The sequence below is a fragment of the Anomaloglossus baeobatrachus genome, chromosome 2, assembly GCF_048569485.1.
Source record: "Anomaloglossus baeobatrachus isolate aAnoBae1 chromosome 2, aAnoBae1.hap1, whole genome shotgun sequence".
Taxonomy (NCBI): Eukaryota; Metazoa; Chordata; class Amphibia; order Anura; family Aromobatidae; genus Anomaloglossus; species Anomaloglossus baeobatrachus.
This window is the reverse complement of record NC_134354.1, coordinates 213,134,732-213,159,719: the sequence shown is the minus strand read 5'-3', so window position 1 is coordinate 213,159,719 and position 24,988 is coordinate 213,134,732. Positions and strand designations below refer to the sequence as shown.

At 41.3% G+C, this 24,988-nt stretch overlaps 1 protein-coding gene across 3 annotated transcripts in view; it reads right to left on the bottom strand.

Moving 5' to 3' along the window:
• The window catches only part of MAGI3 (membrane associated guanylate kinase, WW and PDZ domain containing 3), a 417,907-nt gene that overhangs the window by 139,380 nt on the left and 253,539 nt on the right, over positions 1–24,988 (bottom strand). For all 3 annotated transcript variants that reach the window (XM_075335593.1, XM_075335594.1, XM_075335595.1), the window contains exons 3-7: positions 22,553–22,672; positions 5,575–5,787; positions 4,537–4,705; positions 4,331–4,410; positions 330–387 (exon numbers count right to left, since the gene is read on the bottom strand). In XM_075335593.1, the coding sequence (XP_075191708.1) occupies positions 330–387; positions 4,331–4,410; positions 4,537–4,705; positions 5,575–5,787; positions 22,553–22,672 (640 nt within the window). The remainder of the gene's footprint in view (positions 1–329; positions 388–4,330; positions 4,411–4,536; positions 4,706–5,574; positions 5,788–22,552; positions 22,673–24,988) is intronic.

Genomic DNA, 24,988 nt, shown 5'->3' with positions numbered 1-24,988 from the left:
ACGAAGATGGCTGAAAGAGCAGGCGACGGCACCGGAGAACGAAGACGCCCACATGGCCAACCACGCGACCGGTAGGTAAGTATTATAAAGTGTTTATGTTCTCACAGCGGCCTGGGCTCTTATATACATGTTAGAATGCTGTATATAAGAGCCCGGTGGTGGTGACCGCAGCTTATAGGCCAAAAAAGTGGTGACAGGTTCCCTTTAAAAAAATTTTTATAAATGAATAAATAAAAAAAAAACCATAAGCAAAACTATTAACATACACATGCTTATTGAACTGAAGGATTTACAGAAAAAGAGGCTAAATAAATGTAGGAATTACTTACTCAACATAGTACGTCCCATATTGTGGATCCTCTATCTTTTCCCAGCCATAAGGAAGCTCTGCAAAAACAATATGAAGAATGATGCAGCACTTACTGATCCGAACACCTGTAGTGTAACAGATACTACAATCCAGAGTGCACATTTCGGGACATTCATTGCCCAATCGCTCACAAAAGAACACAGCTGCCTGAAGAAACAGCTGACACCCATCAATCATCCCAAAAAAAGCATAAAAGTGACAACAATATCAATTCAGTCTATGGAGTGTTCACTCTACTGATAAGAAAAGGAATGAGGAGCCAATCAAGTTAATCTTAAACAGTGACTGTCATTTTAATTTTTTTATTAACCCATAAATCAATAGTACTTGTCAAAATAAGAAACTTTGTAACATATCTTATTACAAAAATGTGCTTCTTTCCCCAACTGGACTGATCAATCTCAATGCAAGGGTAAAATCTGTATTTAGTGAAGAGCTATGTTCCCACTACTGAAATAGGAGAGGACAGTGGGTGATCATAACATTTATAAAGTAAAAAATAATGTATTTATATGCAGATCTTCTTATAGTATGCACCGCTTGTAGGGAACCAGGATATCTATAGGAATATCTGGCTTTAGAAATGTTCACAAAATAACATTTAAAAAAAAGTATCCATCATTTTAATTTCTACATGCAACTTTACAATATATCTTTATTAGATAAATCTGCTGCTTTCTCTTCCTTGCCTGATCTTTCACTCTAAATTCATGGGTCAAATCTGTTATTAGTGAAGAATTACTGAGATAGGAGATGGCATTTGGTGCTTTTATAGAGAATAAGAAGGAGGATCTTGAGGGAGACAGACATTCTGCTGCAAGTTCTCCTGAAAAGATAGTTAAAGTTCTCTGTAGAACTTTATGAGCATCAACTGTCCTCTCCTACGTCAGTAACGAGAAAATCTGTAATTAGTGAAGAATTACTGAGATAGGAGAGAACATTTAATGATTTTAACATTTCTGTAGCGATGGTAAGCAGGAGGAGCTTGAGGGAGACACATACATTCTACTGCAAGTTCTCCTGAAAAGATAAAATTCTCCATAGAACTTTATGAACACCAACTGTCCTTTAATACATCAGTTAACAAGAACATTTGTTACTCTTTAAAAAGTAATTGTCCTTTTTTTCCCCCATGAATCAATAATTTATGTGAAAAAATAAGCTTTTTAACATAAAATCTGCTTGTTTCTGCTCTTGAACTGATCTTTCAATCTCAAAATTCTCATTTCATAGGTATAATCAGTTTTGTTTTATGTGAATACAGATTTCCCCATTACCGAGCTAGGAGATGAACTTATAGTTCTATGGAGATCTGTAACTGTCATTTCAGAAGAACTTGCAGCAGAATATCTGTCTCTAGCTTTTCCCCTCTCCAAAGAATGTTGAAAGCACCAACTGCCATCTCCTATCTCAGTAATAGGAAAATATATTTTCACTGAATACAGATTTCCCCATTGCTGAGGTCGGAAATAACCTTATAGTTCTATGGAGAACTGTTACTGTCGTTTCAGGAGAACTTGCAGCAGAATGTTACTGTGGTTTCAGGAGAACTTGCAGCAGAATATCTGTCTCTAGCTTTTCCCCTCTCCAAAGAATGTTGAAAGCACCAACTGCCATCTCCTATCTCAGTAATGGGAAAATATCTTTCAATGAATACAGATTTTACCCATGAGTGAAATCTCAATCCAGGAGGAGAAAGGATATTACTCGAATAAGGTATAGTTGCTTGTTTCTATGTGTACTATTGAATATATGAAATAAAAATTAAACCAACGGTTACTCTTTAATAATGTCCCCATCTGTTATATGCAGATATATTTGGATGGAAGCAGTGATAAAAGGGTATGCTGGATACATTGGAGGGCAGCCCACTCTGTGATCGTAAGTGACTGTAAGAAGAATCTACTGCTTGTTTGTTGCGGATGGCACTGCGAGCTAACAAGCGGCGTTCAGAGCGTTAGATAGACTGCTACTAATTATTAAATACAGATAAGCAGAATGTGACACGTAGCCTGCTGGCTGAGCACACTGAATCATCATGTTCTACAGCGCTTTGAAGATTCCTCTCTCTCAATGCCTTGGGTCGTCGTTACTTAAATGTACATGATGTTCTAGCACAGCTGGGCGGGAATGCTAATTCTGGTTGGGAAATTACATCAGCGTTGACTAGCAGTAGGTTATACAGCTGCATTCTCACCTCACATGGTGCGAGGATGGAAATGGGTCTGTTCCAAAAAGATGCAAAGTCCAATCAATTGTTTGTGGACGGTTATTAAATACAACGTAACAAAGGTAATTGAGAAGAAATAAGACATCGCTGGACCAGATAACTAGAATTTCATCCTTGTAGGGTCTGTGTCAACCGGTCTGAGCACGGACATCTAAAGCACAGACTGGCCCTGGTTCTCCTAAGCGGAGCGTGACAGCTTCATATATTTCTATGAGGCTGTCACACTTGGGTCAGAAGACTGGTGGTCGAGATCTGACCAAGATCGGACTGAAAGCCACAAATATCTGAGTGAGCCTTAAGTCCATGACAGAATGATGCAGGGAGTTTGCTGTTTGAGAGTGAACTTGCAGGCTGCTACATAGCCCTACCGAAAACTGAAAATGACAGAATCAGGGGTTCCTAGATCAATTAGGAGTATGGATTAAGTAGAGGAGCATGTTTTATTGCACCGCAATCTAAATTCCAGGTGACCATTATAAAAAAAGGTAAAGATTGCACAAAACTCACAAGGTTTTATCAGAGTCAATAGGTAATTAGTGCAGAGATTTTAGAAGGTAATGGTGATTTCTTAATTTTGTGACTAAAGGGGATTTTCCAGCTTCAGAAAAACCCAATTTTCCCAGTGGAGATGGTTTTAAATAACCAAAACAGTGTTTTACTCACTCTCCCTAGGTCCAGCGCTGAATTTCTGCCATTACCCACAGTGTCTATTGTCTGCCATTACACTGATGGCAAACAATAAGTGAGCTCAGCGTCACTAGCAGCGTTGATGGCAGAACACGCACAAAGTAACTGAGCTCATCGATTGACTGCAGCGCTGCCACCGTAATGTCAACAGTGCTAGACACGGGGACAGAGAGAAAAACAATTTTTTTCCTTATTAAAAACACAGTGCTTGGGGGAGAGTGGTTTTCTGAAACCAAACATTTACATTAAAGGAGGATGTCTTCTGAATTAAAGTAGAAAATAATTAAATTTAGATGATTAGAAGAGAAATATTGTGTTGAATGCTTTTTTTTAATTATTATTATTTTTTTCATAAAAGCTGTTGAGAAAGTTATTAAAATGTTAAAAACCTAACATAGAGCATTCCATATTACAGACGCACCCTTCCCGCAATATCTGTGTGGACCTAGTTTTGGGTCCTTCATGGCAGGTCAAAGAGACGAAAATTCATAGACACAAATTGAGTATAATCTTGTGATCTTGCCTTTAAAAGGCAGTCAGAGCTGTTAATAAATCCCCACCTTTTGCTGATTCTGCTCCAGTCTACACAGCAAAGCTACTAAGTCAAACTAAAGCCGGGAAGTACAAGGTCTGAGATATTTGTCCAATTATGTCAATTTGTGAATTGTGGACAGGTGCTGGATCGGCTTGATATTACATACACTGTTCTATGTATGGAAAAACCCTCATGTCCACTTGTACACTGACTAACTTTGGTCTCTGTGCTGTCAACGGGCGGCCATTGCACCCATTGACAGCACACTAAAAAAAACACTTGTTTATGCCTGGTCTAAACTGAAGTATATAACATATGTCAAATTACTTTATGTGCTTTAGTTGCTTAAGTGAAAACTAGAATAGTTAAAGAATTTTTTAATATAATAATAATAAATATCCATTAACAAAAAAAAAGTGTTCATCACACATCTGATTTAAATAATAAGAAATTTCAATAAAAAATTCTAATGAAATCAGTACACCAAAATATGACATATTGGTATTACCTCCATCATCACAGTCTTCTGGAGCTTTGGCCTTCTTGCATAGCCTGGGATCCAACCATGTGGTTGTTTTTGTGTTATGACTGATAAGAAAAATAAGATATACAAATTGAAGATAATATTCTAGAACTTTAAATAAGAATATTAAACGTACTGCTATGTGGACAATGGCCTGAAGTAGCGTCAGACCAAAACGGATCTGAACTTACTCAATGAAGTAGATCATTCCTGCATCCGTGTAGGCCATTTCCCAATTCTTTGGAAGGGGTTCCAAGTTTTCACCTTGAGTTAAGTAATTCCTGAAGTCCATTGTACTGTTTGTCTGGTTGTAGCTTGGGACCGTTTTTCCCCAATCTGTAGGATCAGGTCTTTCTCGTTCTAAAACAATACAATTAAATGAACAGTACATGAACATTGAGATGCCCTCTAGACGATGTGCAACACTAAATGACCGCTGATCGGCAACTTGTTTAAACAAGATCAGTAATAAATAGTTCAGTGTGCACAGGCTGCCATTGTTGTTCTCGGCAGCACGAGTCCTGTTTATACCGGATGATGTGCTGCCGAGATCGATCATCTTTTGTGCAGCACAAAAGATTATTTACATTTAACCCAACGTTCCTGTTCTGCTTATTCTTCAGATGATCACCCCTTTCCGTCCATCCGTTGGTTGTAGTACTGACGTCACGCCAGCAGCCAATCAAAGTGCTCAGCGGCTCTGAAGGAGGCGTTCCAACTACACTGACAGGGCCGTTAGGCTCACCGGTTAGCTGCAGCCAACACCAAACACCGGGAGCAGCGGTGGAGACTTGCTGGTGGATTTAGAGAATGTGAACAAAGCACAGCTGGTTTCTTTATAATAACCTGCAGCTGTGGACATTTAGTTACTGAAAGTGAACCACCCCTTTAAGCTTTAAGTCAAAAATTACTTTTTTTTTCTTCACAATACAGCGAAACCACTATAAAACACCTCCATGTACATAGCAAGTTTTGTGTGACAGATTTTCAATGGCACAATATATTGTGTATACTAGCTTTCTTCTTTGAGAAGACCATCTCGTAAAATACCATGTGTCAATCCAATTTTGGGTTGTCGTCTCCAAAAGGTTTAATTGTAAAAAAAAATGTACATGTACATTTTTAGGACGCCTTTCATTATATATGATCGTCATTTACTATAAATTCTCTCTTTATAGTGCTCATGGATCTGCGCAATGTGGTATAAACCAAGAATATGTTGGTCTCACCTGCACTTCCACTACTGCCATTCACGGCTTCTCTTTCCTCATCTTCCTCTTCCTCCGGGAGAGAAGAATCAGTACGCTGCATTTTACTGACAGAAGTGGTTCTCTTCCGTGTAGTCTCGGTGTCAAAGTCTCCATCAAAAAGAACCCCATCCACTGGATCGGGCTGAAAAGGACTGGGCTCAGCGGGAGGCTTTGGAGTACCATAAAAATTGCCTACGGTGGTACAAGATGAATATAAATGATGTATGATGATATAAAAAAACACTTAACTATACAAATAAACACAAAAAAATTCTGTATTAGTAGGATTCAGTTTAAAGTCTAGCTATGAATCCTGTAGTAAACTTATAATATATGTTTTTGACCCCCAAAGGTTATGGGATAGCATGAGCGCTAGGTTCATATCTCACCAGGTCAACCTGAGTGAACGTTTTCCCTTAGTTCTGTTGCCATGTTTCACTCATGTAAGTAACACACATGCTGCCTAATCAAACTGCCTCAAAACAAATAAAGTATAAGATTATGAGAAACATAGCATCATAGATTCACATTACTAAAAATGCTAAAAGAGAATATAAGCCCGATTGGTCGCTGGTCTCTGCACATTATGTTCTTTACTGTTCGAGAACTAAAACAACTGCATCCCATTTGTTACAAGAACATTTCTCTGCTTTACATCCAAAGTAGAAAAAGATCACAATGCAGCATTTTACAGGAAAGCGCTCTATTTCTCTCTCAACATGTTGCAGATGAAAACATGCACTCCTATATCAAAAATGCTATTTCTGCAGGTGTGCATAGGTAATGAGTCAACTTTCCATTTGCATTGGAAAAGTACAAGTGTGTCTGACCAGAATTCCTAAATTTATCAAAAATAAATATGTGCATCTGTGTCATGCTTTTAGATGTAGAAAAGGATAAGCTGGGCTCAACTACTTCGGACCTGGTGCTCGGGAGAAAAAATAGTCCATATACAAATAGAGAACCCCGGCACACAGTGTGGAAGGAGGATGACAGTCAATGGTTTTTGTTGTATGTTTTAGTTTTATTCAAAACAGTGTTTTCACAACAATAGGAAGTTGCAATAGAGTCCTTTCATGACAACAAGGAGTAGCATTAAAGTCCGACGTTTCGGCTCTTAATCGAGCCTTCACCAGGGACATAAAGGTACTAAATTCAAACAGACAAGATCACAGAAAACATAATTACAATAACATCATGTTCAAAGTGAAAACATAACAACAAAGTTTCTCCAAGTGGTGTGGTTTTAGGACGTGAATTAGTACACGTGTGACAGTGTTACCTAGATGTACATCCGATAGGGAGGTGGGAGGGGGGGGGGAAAGGGGAAGGGGAAATAATACACTGCCCATATATACCGGGCTCTTTCATTCTGTCCCTGGGCTCCCACAAAGCGAACCACATGCTTTTCTAGGTAAGGTCCTTCTATGACTCTAAGGGACTGCTATTGGATGCCACAAAAATTGGCCATCTTGGAGTCCAACATGCCCAACTCTTTAGAGAGTATGGCTGCAACTTATTCCCCTATTCACAATCTACAAGGGTATACGTAAAATTAGGGAGTTGGGAGAAATCGCTAGTTAAACCTAAATGGGCATCCATTGTATGAGCACTCTGTAGGTGGCCACGAACACATCAGTGTGTCACAGTGCGTGATTCTAAAGGTCCAGTCACACTAAGCAACTTACCAGCGATCCCAACAACGATAGGGATCGCTGGTAAGTTGCTAGGAGGTTGCTGGTGAGATGTCACACTGCGACGCTCCAGCGATCCCACCAGCAACCTGACCTGGCAGGGATCGCTGGAGCGTCGCTACACGAGTTGCTGGTGAGCTCACCAGCAACCAGTGACCAGCCCCCAGCGCCGCGTGGAAGATGCTGCGCTTGGTAACTAAGGTAAATATCGGGTAACCAACCCGATATTTACCTTGGTTACCAGCGCACGGAGCTACACGTGCAGAGAGCAGGGAGCAGCGCACACTGAGCGCTGGCTCCCTGCTCTCCTAGTTACAGCACACATCGGGTTAATTACCCGATGTGTGCTGCAGCTACATGTGCACAGAGCAGGGAGCAGCGCACACCGCTTAGCGCTGGCTCCTTGCTCTCCTAGTTACAGCACACATCGGGTTAATTACCCGATGTGTGCTGCAGCTAAATGTGCACAGAGCAGGAGCCGGCACTGACAGTGAGAGCGGCGGAGGCTGGTAACAAAGGTAAATATCGGGTAACCAAGGACAGGGCTTCTTGGTTACCCGATGTTTACATTGGTTACCAGCCTCCGCAGAAGCCGGCTCCTGCTGCCTGCACATTTAGTTGTTGCTGTCTCGCTGTCACACACAGCGATCTGTGCTTCACAGCGGGACAGCAACAACTAAAAAATGGCCCAGGACATTCAGCAACAACCAACGACCTCACAGCAGGGGCCAGGTTGTTGCTGGATGTCACACACAGCAACATCGCTAGCAACGTCACAAAAGTTGTTCGTTAGCAGCGATGTTGCTAGCGATGTTGCTTAGTGTGACGGGGCCTTTAGTCAGGTTGCCTGTATCTCAACCAAAAATTGACAGCCTCAGACACATATGAGGCTGTAATGTTCAGGGTCAAGAAATCCATGGCCAGTTGGTGCATTGCAACTCATTTTCGGATTGGTACACACTGATGTGTGAATTTGGCCTGCCTCAAACTGATACTTTTTTTTGACTAAAACGATAATTCGTTGGATGAAATGTAACAATGAACTTCAATTTAGCTGACTAATTACAACCCATCACTGTCTCGAAAGAACTTGCTTGTATTCACAATATGTCTACAAATAGTCGCTAGTCAACAAAATCTTGCGAATAATGTGCTCAAAAAGATTACCCACACTTCATCCAGCATAATCAATCATGTATGGTCATGTTGAAAGAATGCAATGATCAGTAATAGACTAAATATTACAATATGATCAGCATTTATGCAACCATCAACCCACGTATATGGAAATCAGAATGACCCTTCGTGAGCCAAATGGTAAACCTTGAGAAAAGACTGCAATTCTAGAAAATACATCAGCAAACAACTCATCAAGGGTAGTATCTATATCTACTTCCATTGAACATGCTAAGAATTTAAGCTTTGGGCTATATCTGTGAATTTACCAATACTAATTATTGTGTGCACGTTTTGAGATCCAGGCTTTGTAAATATCCATGTAAACATCTTCCACCAAGACAAATATTTTAGAAGAAAAGTTCAATCATTGTAAAGAATTAAAGAGAATGTGTCAGCAGGTTTTGGCTATGTAATCTAAGGAAAGAATTAATGTGGAAAGGGCTCAGACACTGATTTCAGTGATGTGTCACTTATTAGGCAGTGTGCTGTGGCTTAAATACAATGAGTTCTTTATCAGCTAGAGATAATCATTGCAGAACTAGCTACCCCTATGTCTCCTGGTCCAGCCACACCCCCAGCACTGATTAGCAGCTTACTGTCAACATATAAAGTACACAGTAAGCTGCTAATCAGGGGCTTGGGTGGGTTACGTTTCCGAGCTCTGCTACATGCTACATCTAAAAACTCTGTGTCCCAACTGCTGCATCAAGTAATCTAAGCGATATCTCCCATCATCCTGCTCTGAGATGGGGTAGCAAAAAATTAATGGCAGATTCCCTGTAATGGAAGATATATTCCTGTGCTACTATTGACTGTTGAATTTGGAACACTTTCCCTGAATAAAACATTTTTTCTCTTTCGCCAATATTTTAGAAGTAGTGATGTTTCATGTACAAGTGTTACATTATTTAATTTCATACAGTGAATTTTTTTTTTTTTTTTAGGCTCCTTTCACACATCCGGTTTTTGCTGAGCGGCACAATACGGCGCTCTGCAGAAAAAAACGCAACCTTTTTTTTTGCTGCTGGTTGTGTTTTTTCCTGCATAAACTTGCATTAGCGCCGTATTGTGCCGCATGGCCTTGCGTTGCGCCTGTTTTTTGCCGGATTTAGCCCATGCGGCGGCCGGATGGAACATTGCCTGGCACGTTTTTTGTGCGGCGAAAAAAACGCATCGAATGCAAGCCTATGGATGCCGGATGCGGTTATTTGCACTGCGCATGCTCAGTATCAAGCCGCATCTGTCAAAAAACAGATGGGCCGCATGGAAAAATGTATGCAACACCAGCACTGGGCATGCGCGGGGACCTCTGGAGCACTGGGCGGCGTCCACAGCTATGGAAATGAGTGATGGGGGATGGCCTAAAGCGGCAGGAGGCAGAATAACGGACACCAGGCAGCTCGCCCCCGTGTACCATTTACAGTATCTGCATACAAAAAGGTACCACTTTATAAAGTCTTTATTTTGGTCAGAAAGGGGGCACAAGAACAACAGGAACATTGCTAGAATGCAGCCCAGGAGCTGCAGAGGGGGAATCTTTTATGTTTAGTGCAAAATTTCTGCTGACAGGTTCCCTTTAACTTTCTGAGCTCTGCTGTTTTGCTAAATCTAAAAACTCTGATTGTGTCACAACAGTAGCACTCAGTAAACTAAGGGTACTGTCACACTTAGCAACGCTCCAGCGATCCCACCAGCGATCTGACCTGGCAGAGATCGCTGGAGCGTCGCTACATGGTCGCTGGTGAGCTGTCAATCAGGCAGATCTCCACAGCGATAAGAGATCAGCCACCAGTATAACGACGCTGTGCTTGGTAACCATAGTACACATCGGGTTACTAAGAAAAGCGCTTTGCTTATAGTTACCCGATGTGTACCTTGGCTAAGTGTGCAGGGAGCAGGGAGCCGGCTTCTAGAAGCTGCGGACGCTGGTAACCAAGGTAAATATCGGGTAACCAAGCAAAGCGCTTTGTTTGGTTACTCGATGTGTACCTTGGTTACCAGCGTCCGCAGAAGCCGGCTCCCTGCACATTCAGATCGTTGCTCTCTCGCTGTCAAACACAGCGATGTGTGCTTCACAGCGGGAGAGCAACCACCAAAAAATGGTCTAGGACATTCAGCAACGACCGGCAACCTCACAGCAGGGGCCAAGTCGTTGCTGGATGTCACACACAACGACATCGCTAGCAAGATCGTTGTTGCGTCACAAAAACCGTGACTCAGCAGCGATGTCGGTAGCGATGTCGCTTAGTGAGACGTGGCCTTAAGTGATACATTGTTGGATTCAGAGTCTCTTTGCCTACATCATGTTGCTCTCAGAAGAGGTAGCAAAAACATCCGGAAAGATTCCCTTTAAATGACAAATCCAGAAGTCCATGAAACACGGATGGCCCTGTGTCTCCCGACCCAAACTTGACACCCTCATAAGCATATATGAGGCTGTGGAGTTAAGGTCCGGAGACCAGCGTCCAGTTCATACATCTTGGTGTGTACACACACTATGTTTCATGGACATTTGAATTTACACTAAAAGTATATGAAGAGGGAGATTTAATTAATTTTTTTTTTGTTTTTAATTTCCGCACTTCAGTTTTACCCCCACTCACTTAAATGGGAAGCACAGACATACCAAACTTAGCCAACGTATTAAAGCGTCAAGTTCTAGAAAAAAAAAAAAAAGGAAAGCATTTTTTTTTGTAAATCAGGATAAATGGGAACCAGTCATGCTACACCCTTTAGACATTAGGTCAACTTGAAGGTTAATAGCGTTCTAAAATTGCCTGGCTGTCATACTGAAATAAGTGCTACAGGGAGGAACTTAACTTTATTCCTCCCAGCAGCCTCGGGCTTTCAGTCAGTGTTTCTGAATGTTTTCATGGAGTTTTTGAAGTACCAATAAAAGATTATTTTTTTTTTTTTATAGAAGAACTCTCAGATTTTTATTTTTTTTCGAGGAAGCTGGATACACCCTTTCCCTATCTTTCTTAACAACTTCATACCAGGAACACCCCAGAAGACCGGTCGTTCCAGCGATTCCCTGACCCTAGTCACCTAGCCATCATAACTTGGTCCTTGGTGAAGTTGACCATTTTTCCTGCTTCCTATCCACAAGTGATATGTACTATAGTAACACGCATATTAACAGCATGGTACATTTGTCTCCCAACAGATTTTCTTTTAGTTAGGATTTTTCTAGGTAGGTGGATGATGCCAATGCTTACTTATTTCAGCAAAAGAAAACTTTTTCAAATGATCAAAAACCTATACTGTAATTGCTTGAAGACCCAATGTACACAATAAAAGAAAGAAAGAAAGAGGGAGTAGTCCATTAAAAAGGACGCGCGAGGCCTTTCTAAAGCGCGGATCCATGAAGCCGAGCTCCTTCATTGCTACACACTGCTCGGTAACATGTATAGAATGCAACATAAAATATATGTTATCCTGAGAAGGATCCTTCTACCCGGGAACATCTTACACAATGTACGACAATGATCCAATCTCCTCTGTCTTTAAAGAATGTCAGAACGGCACTACAATCCACGTCATAGTAAAGAATAGCAATCATATGGGAGTCTTATGATTCATTTTCCAGAAGTACTGAAAAGAAAAAAAACAACTTTTTTTTGCCAATTTCTCGAATTGAATGTTTTAAACAGTGTGTTTGGAGCTAAATTCTGAAGAAAACCTAAATTTGTACTCAATATACATATATAAAAGAATATAAAAAAAAATATTAAAAATCTATAAAAAAAAAAAAAAAATCACAACATGCTTATGTCCCCTAAGGAAAAAAAACCCTCACACAATGTTACGTCTACTATTGCAGGGCCTAAAAGTGATTCATAGAGCACCAAGGAGGGAGGTCCCATATCACGCCTCGCCACCTCCAGCCCTACACTTCACATAATGCGTATAGACTTTGCCCAGATTATTCTTTAATAGGCCATTCTGAGTTTCGTAACTAAACATACTGGATATGCTCAGCAGATTTATTAACATTGTAGCGGCTTGCTCTCGCACATTTGGGAAGACTCTGCTTTCTGTTGCCAAATGAGAATCTGGAGGTACTGATCAGAGGTGGACTGAAATGAGGACAATTTCCCTTGTCATAATATTTTTTTTGCCACTATTAGAGGCGTTGATTGCCGATGACAAAGCGTTCCTGTGCCTCCGCTGCTGGTGATAGAGAGTCGCAGCTGAAAGTAGATTATAATTAATGATGATCGAGTACTACCATGCTCGGATCTTTTAACGAGCAATTGGACGTTCAGATGGGTGCGACTCATGTACTGACTATAATGGAAGTCACTGGTAATTTTTTTTTAAGATCTTTTGTATAAATACTTGAGTTCCCCGTTGAGTTCCATTATACGAATTGAGCCCATTCCAGTATCCAACTGCTAGTTACGAGTACCGAGTCCCCGAGCATGGTAGTGTTCACTCATCACTAGTTATAATGAATCGGGGATGGTGGGTGAGAGAAATAACTTGGGGACAGGACCTTTAATCATAATTTATTGGTAAAAGGGAGATGTAATTATGAATTGAGCACTTGTGTGACCATCTCATCACCTCCCAAAACATGTCACATGATATACTGGGTGCTGGGGAGCCCATGTACTCTAAACTGCCAGGGGCCCTGGCTACCCTTAATCCACCCTTGCTCCTGATGTCTTAAAGAGTTTGGCCACTACTTTTACATTGATGGCCTATACATACTTAGGATAGGTCAACAATGTTTGATCGGCCAGGGTCTGACACCGCGCACCTCTGTCGACTAGCTGTGCTCTGTCCCAGTGGCAGCAGCAGGAAATGCTCAGCTATGGCTGCAGCCAGGTACTACACATCAGCCTCCCATTCAGATCAATAGGCGGATGTGCAGTACCTGTCTTCGGCCAATATCAGAAGACGGAGCAGCCCCAAAGCTGAGTATTTCTGGCTGCCTGCTGCTCCCGCTGGGACCGAAAGCAGCTGCAGTGAGGAAGAGGGGTGTCAGACCCCGGCTGTTCAGACATTGATGGATAGGATAGGCCATCATGGTAAAAGTAGTTCCTAAAATGGAAGTTCCTAAAAAGGATTCTCAAATTCTGTCAGGAAGCCATAGCCTTCGTTAATGTTCAGTTCTGATCCAAGAAAAGGAATGGGACACAAAATTGGCACAGAAAAGGCTCAGATCATTTTATACTTTTAATTCCTTAACAGTACAAGAATATATGGGATTTCAACAGTCAAAAAGGTGAATATCAAATGACATTGGTACAAGGGTATAATATAAGCCTTTGATTTTCTACATATTTAAAGGGCCTTTAAACTTGCCTTTAAGTATGTCCGAAGTTTTATTGATTCTTACAACTAATTAAATGGGATACGAGTTTTGTTTGAAATTTTTTTGTTTTACTGTGGATAAAAAAAAGAAACCCTAAATAAAATGCACAGGAAACCAACGGAAGCAAAGGAAGGGACAGGAGACAGCAGAGGAGCGGGAACGGCAGCTGTATGTATTATGCATAGGAAAGTGGATTAAAAACTTACTCTAAACTGTGCCCTCCTTACTCTGAGGATAGGCTATAGTTGGATATCTACTGATTATTTATTTTACTTTATTATTTTTTTAATCTAGCACTTCCAAGATATTGACATATACATGCCAAAATGTGCCATTTCAAAGTTTGTTGAATGGCACAATAATGTCTTTTTTTATCAGCAGTATATTATATTACCGTATATTAAACTTCCAGCATTTAGAAAAATAATTTGAAAAAAATAAATCAATGATAAAACAGTGGTAATGCTATACAAATGAGCAGTAAACGAAGGGAATACAAGACTTGGCACCAAGAGCAGGAAATCTATCAAAATTAGGTTACTGCAAACTGCACGTAGATTTTAGGAGATGGGGAGGAGATTCATTTAGGATCCTTGGATACTGTAATTTGTCTCTTCTGCAATTAAAATCAACCAGTAAACAAATTCATACAGCTCATTTTTTTCAATGTTTAAAATTAGAAATATTTGGCAAGACCCCAGCACATGGTAGAACATGACTCTTAAAGTCATTTGCTTACATTTTTCTAATCTTACACAACACTTTATCTCCTAAGAATAAAACTAATATTACAAAACAAGACATATTCTCTTAAAGGTTAAACAAAGATGTGATATTAAAGGGTTTTCCCAGAATCGCATTATTTTTCCCAAAGCACAGTAAATGCATACTCTCCTGTACCTTTGTGGTTTTTTCATCTGTACCTACCCCTTAGTGGATTCAGTTTCACAGAGTACAATGGGGGGTATAATTGTTATCTGCGCAAAGCTTCAAACCCCTCCCCCTCCTGTGTCCTCCTAACTAGCTCCACATTTCGCGTCTGTGCAACATCTGCTACTGTGCAATACCCTACCTGGTCAATTTTATATTCTACCATATATATCAGTATAGCTGCCTGTGTAGTTTTACATTATTAACTGGTTGGAACAGAGCTCCACTCTCCTGCACTTCAACACAACGGTTTTGCAGAGTTGTGTTGTGAACCTGCACATGCTCCTCTGTTAATGCATATGTCTGAAGATAATCCTCTTCGATATGCATCAATAAAGTGGAATTTGCAGTTTCACCCAACTGGTCTATCTGCAGCAAGTACAAAACACAGTTCATCTAATCTCAGTACTTGTATACAGAGCCCCATTCTGCTGGACAGATCTCCTTTCTACAACTCCATATACAGACCCATCCTGCAGTAAATCACTCATATAAGCCCCTCATGCAATAAATCTCTCCTCTCAGTCCCTTGTAAACTGAGCCCCCTCCTGCAGGTTCTCTCTTCTCTCAGCCCACTGTGTACAACCAATTCTGAAGGACATTATTCCTCTAAAAGGACCCGTCACACACAACAAGATCGCTAACGAGATTGTTGCTGAGTCACAGTTTCTGTGACATAGCAAAGATCTAGCCAGCGATCTTGTTATGTGTGGCACCTACCAGCGATCAGGCCCCTGCTGTGGGATCGCTAGTCATTGCCGAATGGTCCGGACCATTTTCTTCAAAGGAGATGTCCTGCTGAGCAGGACACATCGCTGTGTTTGACGCCTACCAACGACCTCTTAACAGAGTCCCAACGCCCACCGAGATCGTTATACAGGTCGCTCATCGTTACCGCATAGTTAGTAAGGTCTGACTGTGTGACATCTCACCAGGGACTTACCAGCGATCCTTATCAGGTCGTATCGTTGTCGGGATCGCTGGTAAGTCGTTGTGTGTGACTGGGCCTTTAGTTATCAGCATTAAGTCACATTGCTGCTTACTGGTATGAGCACTGTAATGAAGGAGGATCTGTTCTTTTCTGTGACATCTCTCACACGAGTAGCTCCATTCAAGACATTTACCAGTGCAGAGCTACATTGGCAGTATGGCAGCTGAGAGATTTTTCACTGCGCATGATTGACATTCAAACTGGTAATACTCCAGGATAAAACAGTGGCAATGAGAGAGTAAATATAACCTGGAGAGTCATCCTTAAAGTGGTGATGCGTGCAAGAAGAGGCCAGATTTAAAGGTGATATTTGGTATTTTTTTATTTTTATTATTTTACAATGTGCCTAAGAACTAACAGGTAGGTAGTTGCTACCTAGCTGCTTGTAATGCCCGGCGGCACATAAAAGTCACAGACCGCTCCTGCTGGTGATTCACCAACTTTTGCTGACATCAAGTCAACAGAATGGCAGCTTTTTTACACTCTGCTGACGGGGCATGACTGCAGATGTCATGCTGATTGACTGCAGGCTTCCTAGCTGTGGGAAGCATATAGTGGTGACAGACGGCTCCTGCTGGCGATTCAGTGGCTTCTGCTGACATCAATTCAACAGGGCGGTGGCTTTTTTTCGCTCTGCTGATGGGGCATGACCGTCTAATGTCATGCTTACTGACTTCCGGCTGCTTAGCTGCGGTAAGTCAGCTGTCAATCAGCATGACTCCGGAAGGTATGCCCCTTTGACAGAGTAGCCTGGAAGAAGAAGAAGAGCTGCTCTGTTGAGGAGCTGCCGAATCATTGACAGTGGTTAATGACCACTCTGTGCCGACATCTGGTGCAGCAGGCCAATAGTTGCCTTTATTACAAACTACGTGCCTGCTTTTTATTTTTATCAAATAGGTACAAGGCACTCTCAAGGGTTAATTTTCATATAATTTATTCCAAAATAGTCTTAAACATGTGACGTTTCAGCCACTAGGTGGCTTTCATCAGACAACTGGTATCATAAACTGGCCAAAATTGGAGTGTCAAGGCAACGGTGTCCACCGCTATGCTTTTTTTTTTTAACTATATGTTAATAAAATTAAGCCCTAGAAAACACCTTTAAAAAATGGATTATATTAGCACAAGTTAATAAATATACGTGGACATAATTCTAAGACCACACTGTGGTTTTGGAAAGAACCTTTTAAAAAATATAAAAAAAATATGACATGTAAGTTTTTAGATATTAAATGTCTTTTTTTGAGAGAGGTTTGTTCTACAATATCCTGTTTAAGATACAGAAAAATCACTGAAAATCTCAGCACTGCACATCTGATCTAGGCCATACTAATACCCTGGGAATTTAGCAATGATCACGCCGTTTGTTTTCTCCAGTTCACTGCCATATTGGAGAGAAATAATGCATCCAGCGTTTCCAGCTTGTGTGGCTCTCAACAAATCTATTTGTTGTGCTGTGGATGGAAAAGCAATGATTGCAGAGCAAATCCCTCAAACTTCTGACCTTATCTAAACGCCCACACAAGATTTTGGTTTACCCGTACAAATAGCTTTAAACATTACTAGAACAAACCCTGCTGTCTCCGCTGATCCCCCTCCCTTATGTTGAAAGTCTCCTTTATCGCTTCAAAACCACAAAAACACTACACTTTTAACAGGAGCAAATCCAATTGCTATGGCCTCTCCCGCCTAATTCCGTCCCCCGGCTGGATCTACAATGAGTATCCTTTTTATCTTGTTCACTCGCAACAGGTCATGGCTGATTACTTCATGGGTAAAGTGGATGCGACTCATAATTACATTTCTGACCTCTCCGCATCATCTCGGCTACTTCTAAATCCTCTTCAATCACCTTTGAGCTACAGCTTGAGATGCAGATGGGTCACAGGGCCTCTAATCCCGTCCATTGTTCCTTGTTCTATACAAGCTATTATTTATCCCCCTGGGGCCACATGCCCATCATTTCCTAAACTGTACTGACAGCTGTTATTGAAAAGACGACTCAATTTAGGGCACGTTTCCTCTTTCTAGTTTACCTGTGCACGTTCGTTCGCATGTCCACCATGTACACATATGCAATCTACTATTTAAAGAGGTACTATGTATTAAAGGGAACCGGTCACCAGATTTGGAGACTATAAGGTGCGGCCACTACTAGTGAGCCCTTATATACAACATTCCAGAATACTGTATATAAGAGCCCAGGCCACACTGTAGAATGTGAAAAAACACTTTTATAATACTTACCTAGGGGCTGGTCCGAAGGGTGTCACTGCTCTCCAGTCTGGTGCCTACTCTCTGCTGTGATCTCCATCTTTCTTCTCCCCAGCCGAGTGTAGATGACGTGTTCTGCACAGGTGAACTTTGATCTGCCCTTCTGAGGGCAGGTCAAAGTATTGTAGTGCGCATGCGGTGTATAACCTTTCCTCACGCCTGCGCATTACAGTACTTTGATCTGCTCAGAGCAGGGCAGATGGAAGTGCGCCTGTCCGGGACTGCAATGCCGGCCTGTGTGGAGAACGTTGGACACATGATCTATACTCGGCTGAGTAAAAGGAGGACGGCGACTGCTGCAGAGAGGAGGCACCGGACTGGAGAGCAGCGACACCCATCAGACCAGACCGCCCCCTAGGTGAGGGTTATAAAACTGATTTATAACGTTTCACAGCACGGCCTGGGCACTTATATACAGTATTCTGGAATGCTGTATATAAGAGCTTACTGGTGGTGGCCGCAGCTTATATGGGAAAAACGTAGTGACAGGTTCCCATTAAGCAAATAGCGTCAATATCTGCCATATTCTATCATGTTCTACCATATTCTAGATCAAGTTATCATGATCATTAGTTGTATGTAGTATATACATGTACTGGTCATATGGTGGCCGCACCAATGCCTCGTTCATTAGAAGGCTCAGCTCTGATATGCCTACTGCAACTCTAAGGCTACATGCGCACGCTGCTTTTTTTCCTGCTTTTTTGCTGCTTTTTTGGCTGCAGTTTTGTTGTCAGAACTTTCTGAAATTTGACTTCCCAGCAAAGTCTATGAGAAGTCAGATTTGTCATGCGCACGTTGCAGTTTATTTGTCAGCGTTTTATTTGTCAAGGGTTTGTGACAAATAAAACGCAGCATGTTCATTCTTCCTGCGTTTTTATATAAAAAAGCAAAAAAGAAAATATCATTACTTACAGCAAGATGGAATTGCAGCTGTATATTGCTCCGGGCAAAAGACTACTACTACTCCAGCAGGATACAGCTAAATCCCCACTAGGTGGAGGCAACACAGGTGCAGGTGGAGAAGAGGTGATGGCTGGATGGTAAAACTGCACACTGATGGCTTACATAGAGCACTGTTCACACTAGCAGACGCACAGTCACAAACCCGCAGCCTATTAGGTGACGCCCATACTATTAGATCAGGCGGGCTGCCAAGCCGTACCCCCACTGTGCGCTACGTAGGGACAGAAACTCTGATAGCAAGGCCTAACAAAAAGGGGCCTGGCTGTATCCTGTACAAAAAAGTTTTTTTGCTTTTTTAGGCAGCCCGCCTGATCTAATAGTATGGGCGTCACCTAATAGGCTGCGGGTTTGTGACTGTGCGTCTGCTAGTGTGAACAGTGCTCTATGCAAGCCATCAGTGTGCAGTTTTACCATCCAGCCATCACCTCCTCCATATTTGGAAGTGAGTGTGAATGGCTCCACCTGCACCTGTGTTGCCTCCACCTAGTGGGGGTTTAGCTGTATCCTGCTGGAGTAGTAGTAGTCTTTTGGCCTGAGCAATATACAGCTGCAATTCCATCTTCCTGCGTTTTTCTCAACATTTGTGACAAAAACGCAGCAAAAACGCAGGGAGTGAAAAACGCACCGAAAACGCACCAAAAACGCACCTAAAATTACATGCGTTTTTTGTGACATTTCCAGGCTCTCTCTGACAAGGTGCAGTTTTGGCTGCAGTTTGTGAACACAAAAAGATGCAGCGTGCGCATGTAGCCTAAGGCTACATGCGGATGCTGCAGTTTTTTCTGCACACAAACTGCAACCAAAACTGCACCTTGTCACAGAGAGCCTGGAAATGTAAAAAAAATGCTTGTAATGTAGGTGCGTTTTTGGTGCTTTTTTTGTGACAAAAATGCACCAAAAATGCACCAAAAACACATGAAAAACGCACCAAACTGACAACATGCGTTTTTGCTGCTTTTTTGACAAATGTTGACAAAAACGCTAGAAGAATGAACATGCTGCATCTTTTTTGTCACAAACTTTTGACAAAAAAAACACTGACAAAAACTGCAACGTGCACATAGCAAATCTGACTTCTCATAGACTTTGCTGGGAAGTCAAACGTCAGAAAGTTCTGACACAAAACTGCGACAAAAAACGCAGCGTGCGCATGTAGCCTAAGGGATGCCCATCACACCAGAACACAAATTGCCAATGTTTATGGAGATTAGTGTTACCAGCGCTGTTGCCAATGACCTATGCCCCCAATGCTTGAATGAGAAGAGGTCCCAGACAGAAGATGACCCCTCTGCAAGAACAAAGAACAGAATATAGGCCCCTTGCAGCCCAATAGCTCATCATAATGCACAACTCCACCTGATTTGGGGGTGGAAGTGTCCCCCTTGCCTCTTGGGCCCCCTGTGCGGCTGCACCAATGATATGTTGGGCTGAATGAGAGTCACAGGACTAAATTAATCTTAAACATATATCTTAGACTAAATAAGTATCTAAATAAAAGCAATTTGGATTTTCCAAAGTGTGAACAAGACAGTATCACTTTATCAATGCAAATTACCATGAGTCAATAAACGACTCAGGCATGATTATTCCCATCTTGGTAAATGATGGCATATCGCTAGGATTCGGATATGTTCACTGGTGGTCTTCCCTTTGGGAATGAGGGGGCTGCAGTGCTGCGTCCTCTTCAGTTTGTTTCTCTGGTGGCCAGGAACACCTCCGAGTAGGGAACTCAAGGTGAAAAACTGAAGACAGACAGAAGGCTGCAGCCCGTGCTTCATGGTCGGGATTGCAGAGCTGGAGGTCAGACCTCCGGTAATAACCAAAGAATTATTACTAGCTACAAAACACCTATGGCAGCAATTAGAAGACTACAAAATAAGCCAGGAGCATTTAAAGTGTTTCTGTTGTTTTAATTTTTATTTCATAAATCAACAATACACATGAAAATAAGCAACTTTGTATTATATCTTATCAGGCAAATCTGCTTCTGTCTCTGCAAAACTTGGTCAGTCATTATCATAAATTCTCAATTCTGAGGTAAAATCTGTGTTCAGTGAAGACTTTCCCATTACTGAGAGGAGATGGCTGCTGTTACTGATGAGATTCTATGATGACGGGAGAAGGGAGTGGGGCTCGGCCTCTAGCTCCTCCCTCTTCCTCTAGCTCCTCCCTCTGTTGTTAGCGCCTCCCGCTCCCATCATAGAATCTCATCAGTAACAGCTGCCTTCTATCTCAGTAATGGGAAAGTCTTCACTGATTACAGATTTTTCCTCAGAATTGAGAATTTGAGAATGACTGATCAATTCTGGCAGAGAAAGAAGCAAATATCTCTGATAAGATATAGATTATAAAGTTCCTTATGTTTAGGTGTACTATTAATCCATGAAATAAAAATGTAATAGTCGGTTACGATATAAATCATTAATCTACAGGCTTGCTTAAAAAAAATTGAGATATAAACCAAAAGCTAAACACTTTACTAATAAATGGTTGTATATAAGAGATCTAGATAAACCCCACAAGAAATACATAAACTAATCCACTAAAGAAAAAAGGTCCAAACAGAAAAATCCTGCTCACAAAGACCTAATCTAAACCACAGGGGGAATAACAAACTGGAAAATCCCATCATCCCAATGGCAGTTAATCATTAGTAAAGTAGATACCTGTAGACATAACCTAGCAGACAGGGAACACCTAAGCAAACACCCCAATGTGTGTTTCGCTTCTTCGTCAGGAGGTATTTCCGCAAGTTACCAAAATTGTGAATAACCCCTATTCTGAGAACAGGGCATTGACATGCCCATCTGGAATGGAGCGTTGGCCACACATGACCTACATCCTTAAGAGCTACTATTACATTCACTGTCTAGATGAGCACCAGAGATAGCCGACTGCAATGCTCATTTAACTATGGCAGATTTATAGAAGATGAATGGTGGTGGCACTCTTGAAGGCCAGTGCTCCTTCCAACAGGACATATCTTGGCAATATGCAATCGCTTATTGAGGAATGTCTCTTTCAACTTCTGCGGTCACAAAAATGTCAATCCTGAAGGTAACGAACATAGACTAACCGGGCATAAAAAAAGTCTGCACATACATACCATCTATAAGCGAAAAGATCCGTGACACCATAAAATATTTTTTGTGGTAATGGATTCCAACGAATCCTCACATACAGCCCAAACTCAAAGGCATAATATATAGAAAGAGGACATGGAGTTTTTGTAGTGCAAAAAGTACAAAAGACTTATTTAGGGCAACAGGTGAACATCCATTAAAAGCATGTAAAATATCGGGACCAGGCCACATATAAACATTACTTAGGGCTTACCAATACACAGAATGTTTGCACCACTGTGGAGCGACAAGTGCTAGTTTTACATAAATTCTATATTGGGCCATGTCCATAGTAAGCGTAACCTTTCAGGATCACATATACAAAAGAACATGTATTAGCGTTTACAGAAACATATCTACCAATGGGGATAATGGTATCAAAATGACGGCTTGGTCACAGCAAAAAATCTCATGGAACATCCGACGTACGTTTCGATGTATTTGGTGTTAATCAGGGCAAAGGTATTCTCATACATACCATCGTAGGTTCCACTCTCCAGCAGCACCCCGCTATCTTCTAAGACTTTAAACTGATCCACAGTGATAAAATTATAATCGACACCTGGGACCTCTCCATCTCTGGGCGACCGAGTTGTACCTTAAACGAGAAAACAAAGATCACCGAATGGATCACCAGCGCTGTTCTGGATTACTCAACAGAAAAATAAAGAAATAAAACTTCACAAAGAATTGTGTCTGCAGGGACCATGAAAATTAGGGGCCAAGATGAAGATTCAAATAAGACACAAGAAACCTTATTTGAGAGAGCTCTCTTTTGTGAAACTAGGGCAATGAATTATGTAGCAAGAGGGTATATAAAAAAAAGACAAGTTTTTGCAAAGTCTTGGAGGCATAGCAAAGTCTGAACGGGCACAATTCATTTTTAGTGTGACTAACTAGCGCTGTACCCATGTCATGGGGTGGGCAGGGGATTGCAGAGCCCTTAGGCAACAGTACAAGGATAAAGTTCTTGCTCGACACTGGGATACAAGAGACTTCTGATCCCAAAAATGGCAGAATTTTATGATAACATTGGATATTTACCATTCGGATCCATGCACAAAGCAACAGATGAATAGTAAGCAGCTAGAATGAAGCCCCCTCAGTCTAAGGGGCCTACTGTACTTCTGTATGCTATGATTTTACAAAGATATACAGAACTGGGCCACAAAATACAACAAAAAGAATATTGCTAATACTTAAAAAAATAAATCGGATGTACTATAAGATGAATTTTGTCATTGTGTTATTGGCGGCAATGTATTTCAAAATGTCCCCTTAAAAAATTCTGATGTGCAGAATTTTAGAGCCTTTGTACCCTATAGTCAAGAGAGGAAGAAATCGTATACAAATGAAGAAATAAGCATTATACATCCCGTGAATTTCCTTTCACTCCGAGGCTTCCAGTATTCATCCATAATTCCTGTGACCGCTGCTACCAATCACTGGCTTCAATGGTGACATTCACATATAGGCCATATGAGCACTGAAGCCAGTGATTTGCTGCAGCAGGGACGTTAATAGTTGTCAGGATTAGAGAGGAGTACCTAACACAGAGTTTACAAAACAAAACAGAGATCGGGTGCTTTACGTATGCTGATCACTTGCGCGAGCAACGCTGTACTCAGGTATGCTCAGTGCTCAGCCCAGTGCGAGCTGCTTGCGGTGTTTGACTGGCTCGCACTGGGGATAACAACAGCATAATTGGATGTAGCGTGCAGCAAATAAACAAATACAAAAAAGTCTCACACTTCCTATTTTCAGCAAGGTTCCTTATCATCAGAGACAAGATTACTATAACCGATAACACTTCTAAGCACAGCTCATAATACAGGATCCATTAATCACAATAGGCAATGGATGTCCCATCTGCCCCTGCTTCATGCTCTTCACAATCACCATTAGATGTTTCAATACACAAGGGTGAGTCGGAATCCAACCTGTGTGGCTTTGTACATGTGTTGTTTCCTGACACAGGAAGTTAGTCTGAAAAAAAAAAATCCCCAATGGTCAGTGTGAAAAAAACGCATGCGTTCTATTTTTAATTTTAATTAAAAGATTGTGATGTGAGCTATAAAAATTGAGAAAAAAAACAACAAAATCTACATTAAATAATAATTTTCTCATAAATGCCTGTAAAGCAGAAGAATAGCTCTATGTTGCAGTCTCATGAAATACAATAGAGTAACAGAAGTTTATGGAAAATAAAAAACCCTGACATCTCAGTAAAGACATTACAATAAACGCAACACATCCATTGTGTTACAACCCTATACAGCGCTATAAAAGTGTCTGTACAGACTACAATTAAACAGTACTGTTCAAAGCATTAACTTAGGCACAGGTATAAAAGGATAATGATTCGATAGGCGACACCAAAAACAGGTTTAACCGCCTTTACCGCTAATGAAAATAAAAAAAGTTGTCTTTTTAGATGCTGAAGCAATTACATAAAAGTGCTGAAGAGACGGTGAGGCTGAATACGCCGGCTACACCTGTTTATGCAATGTGTCCCCCATACACAATTCCAGATCATGGCACTGCAATGCGGCCAGACTAAACACCCTCTCATTGCTAGTATTTGTCTCATCGGCCTCTTATCAAAAATGGTTGGGGCCATAATGATCTCTTACAAATCCCCGGGACTGACCCTTCAACAAGATACAAACTGTGGTTTTAGCATAAAAAGCTGCTCTAATTGGCCTCCCCTGGATTTATTTTGTAAAATAATAGCCAAGCTTGTTAAAAAGCCGGCATAAAAGGATTTTATGTGCGTCTAAATGGGCTTCTAATAAGCCGAGACAGACAGCAGATGTCTTGACCGGAGACTTGTTTCAACTGAATAATGGGTCCCATCCCCCTTGGCGAGTGATCTCCTGGTTATGGCTTTGGACTCGGCTACACAGCACAAGTG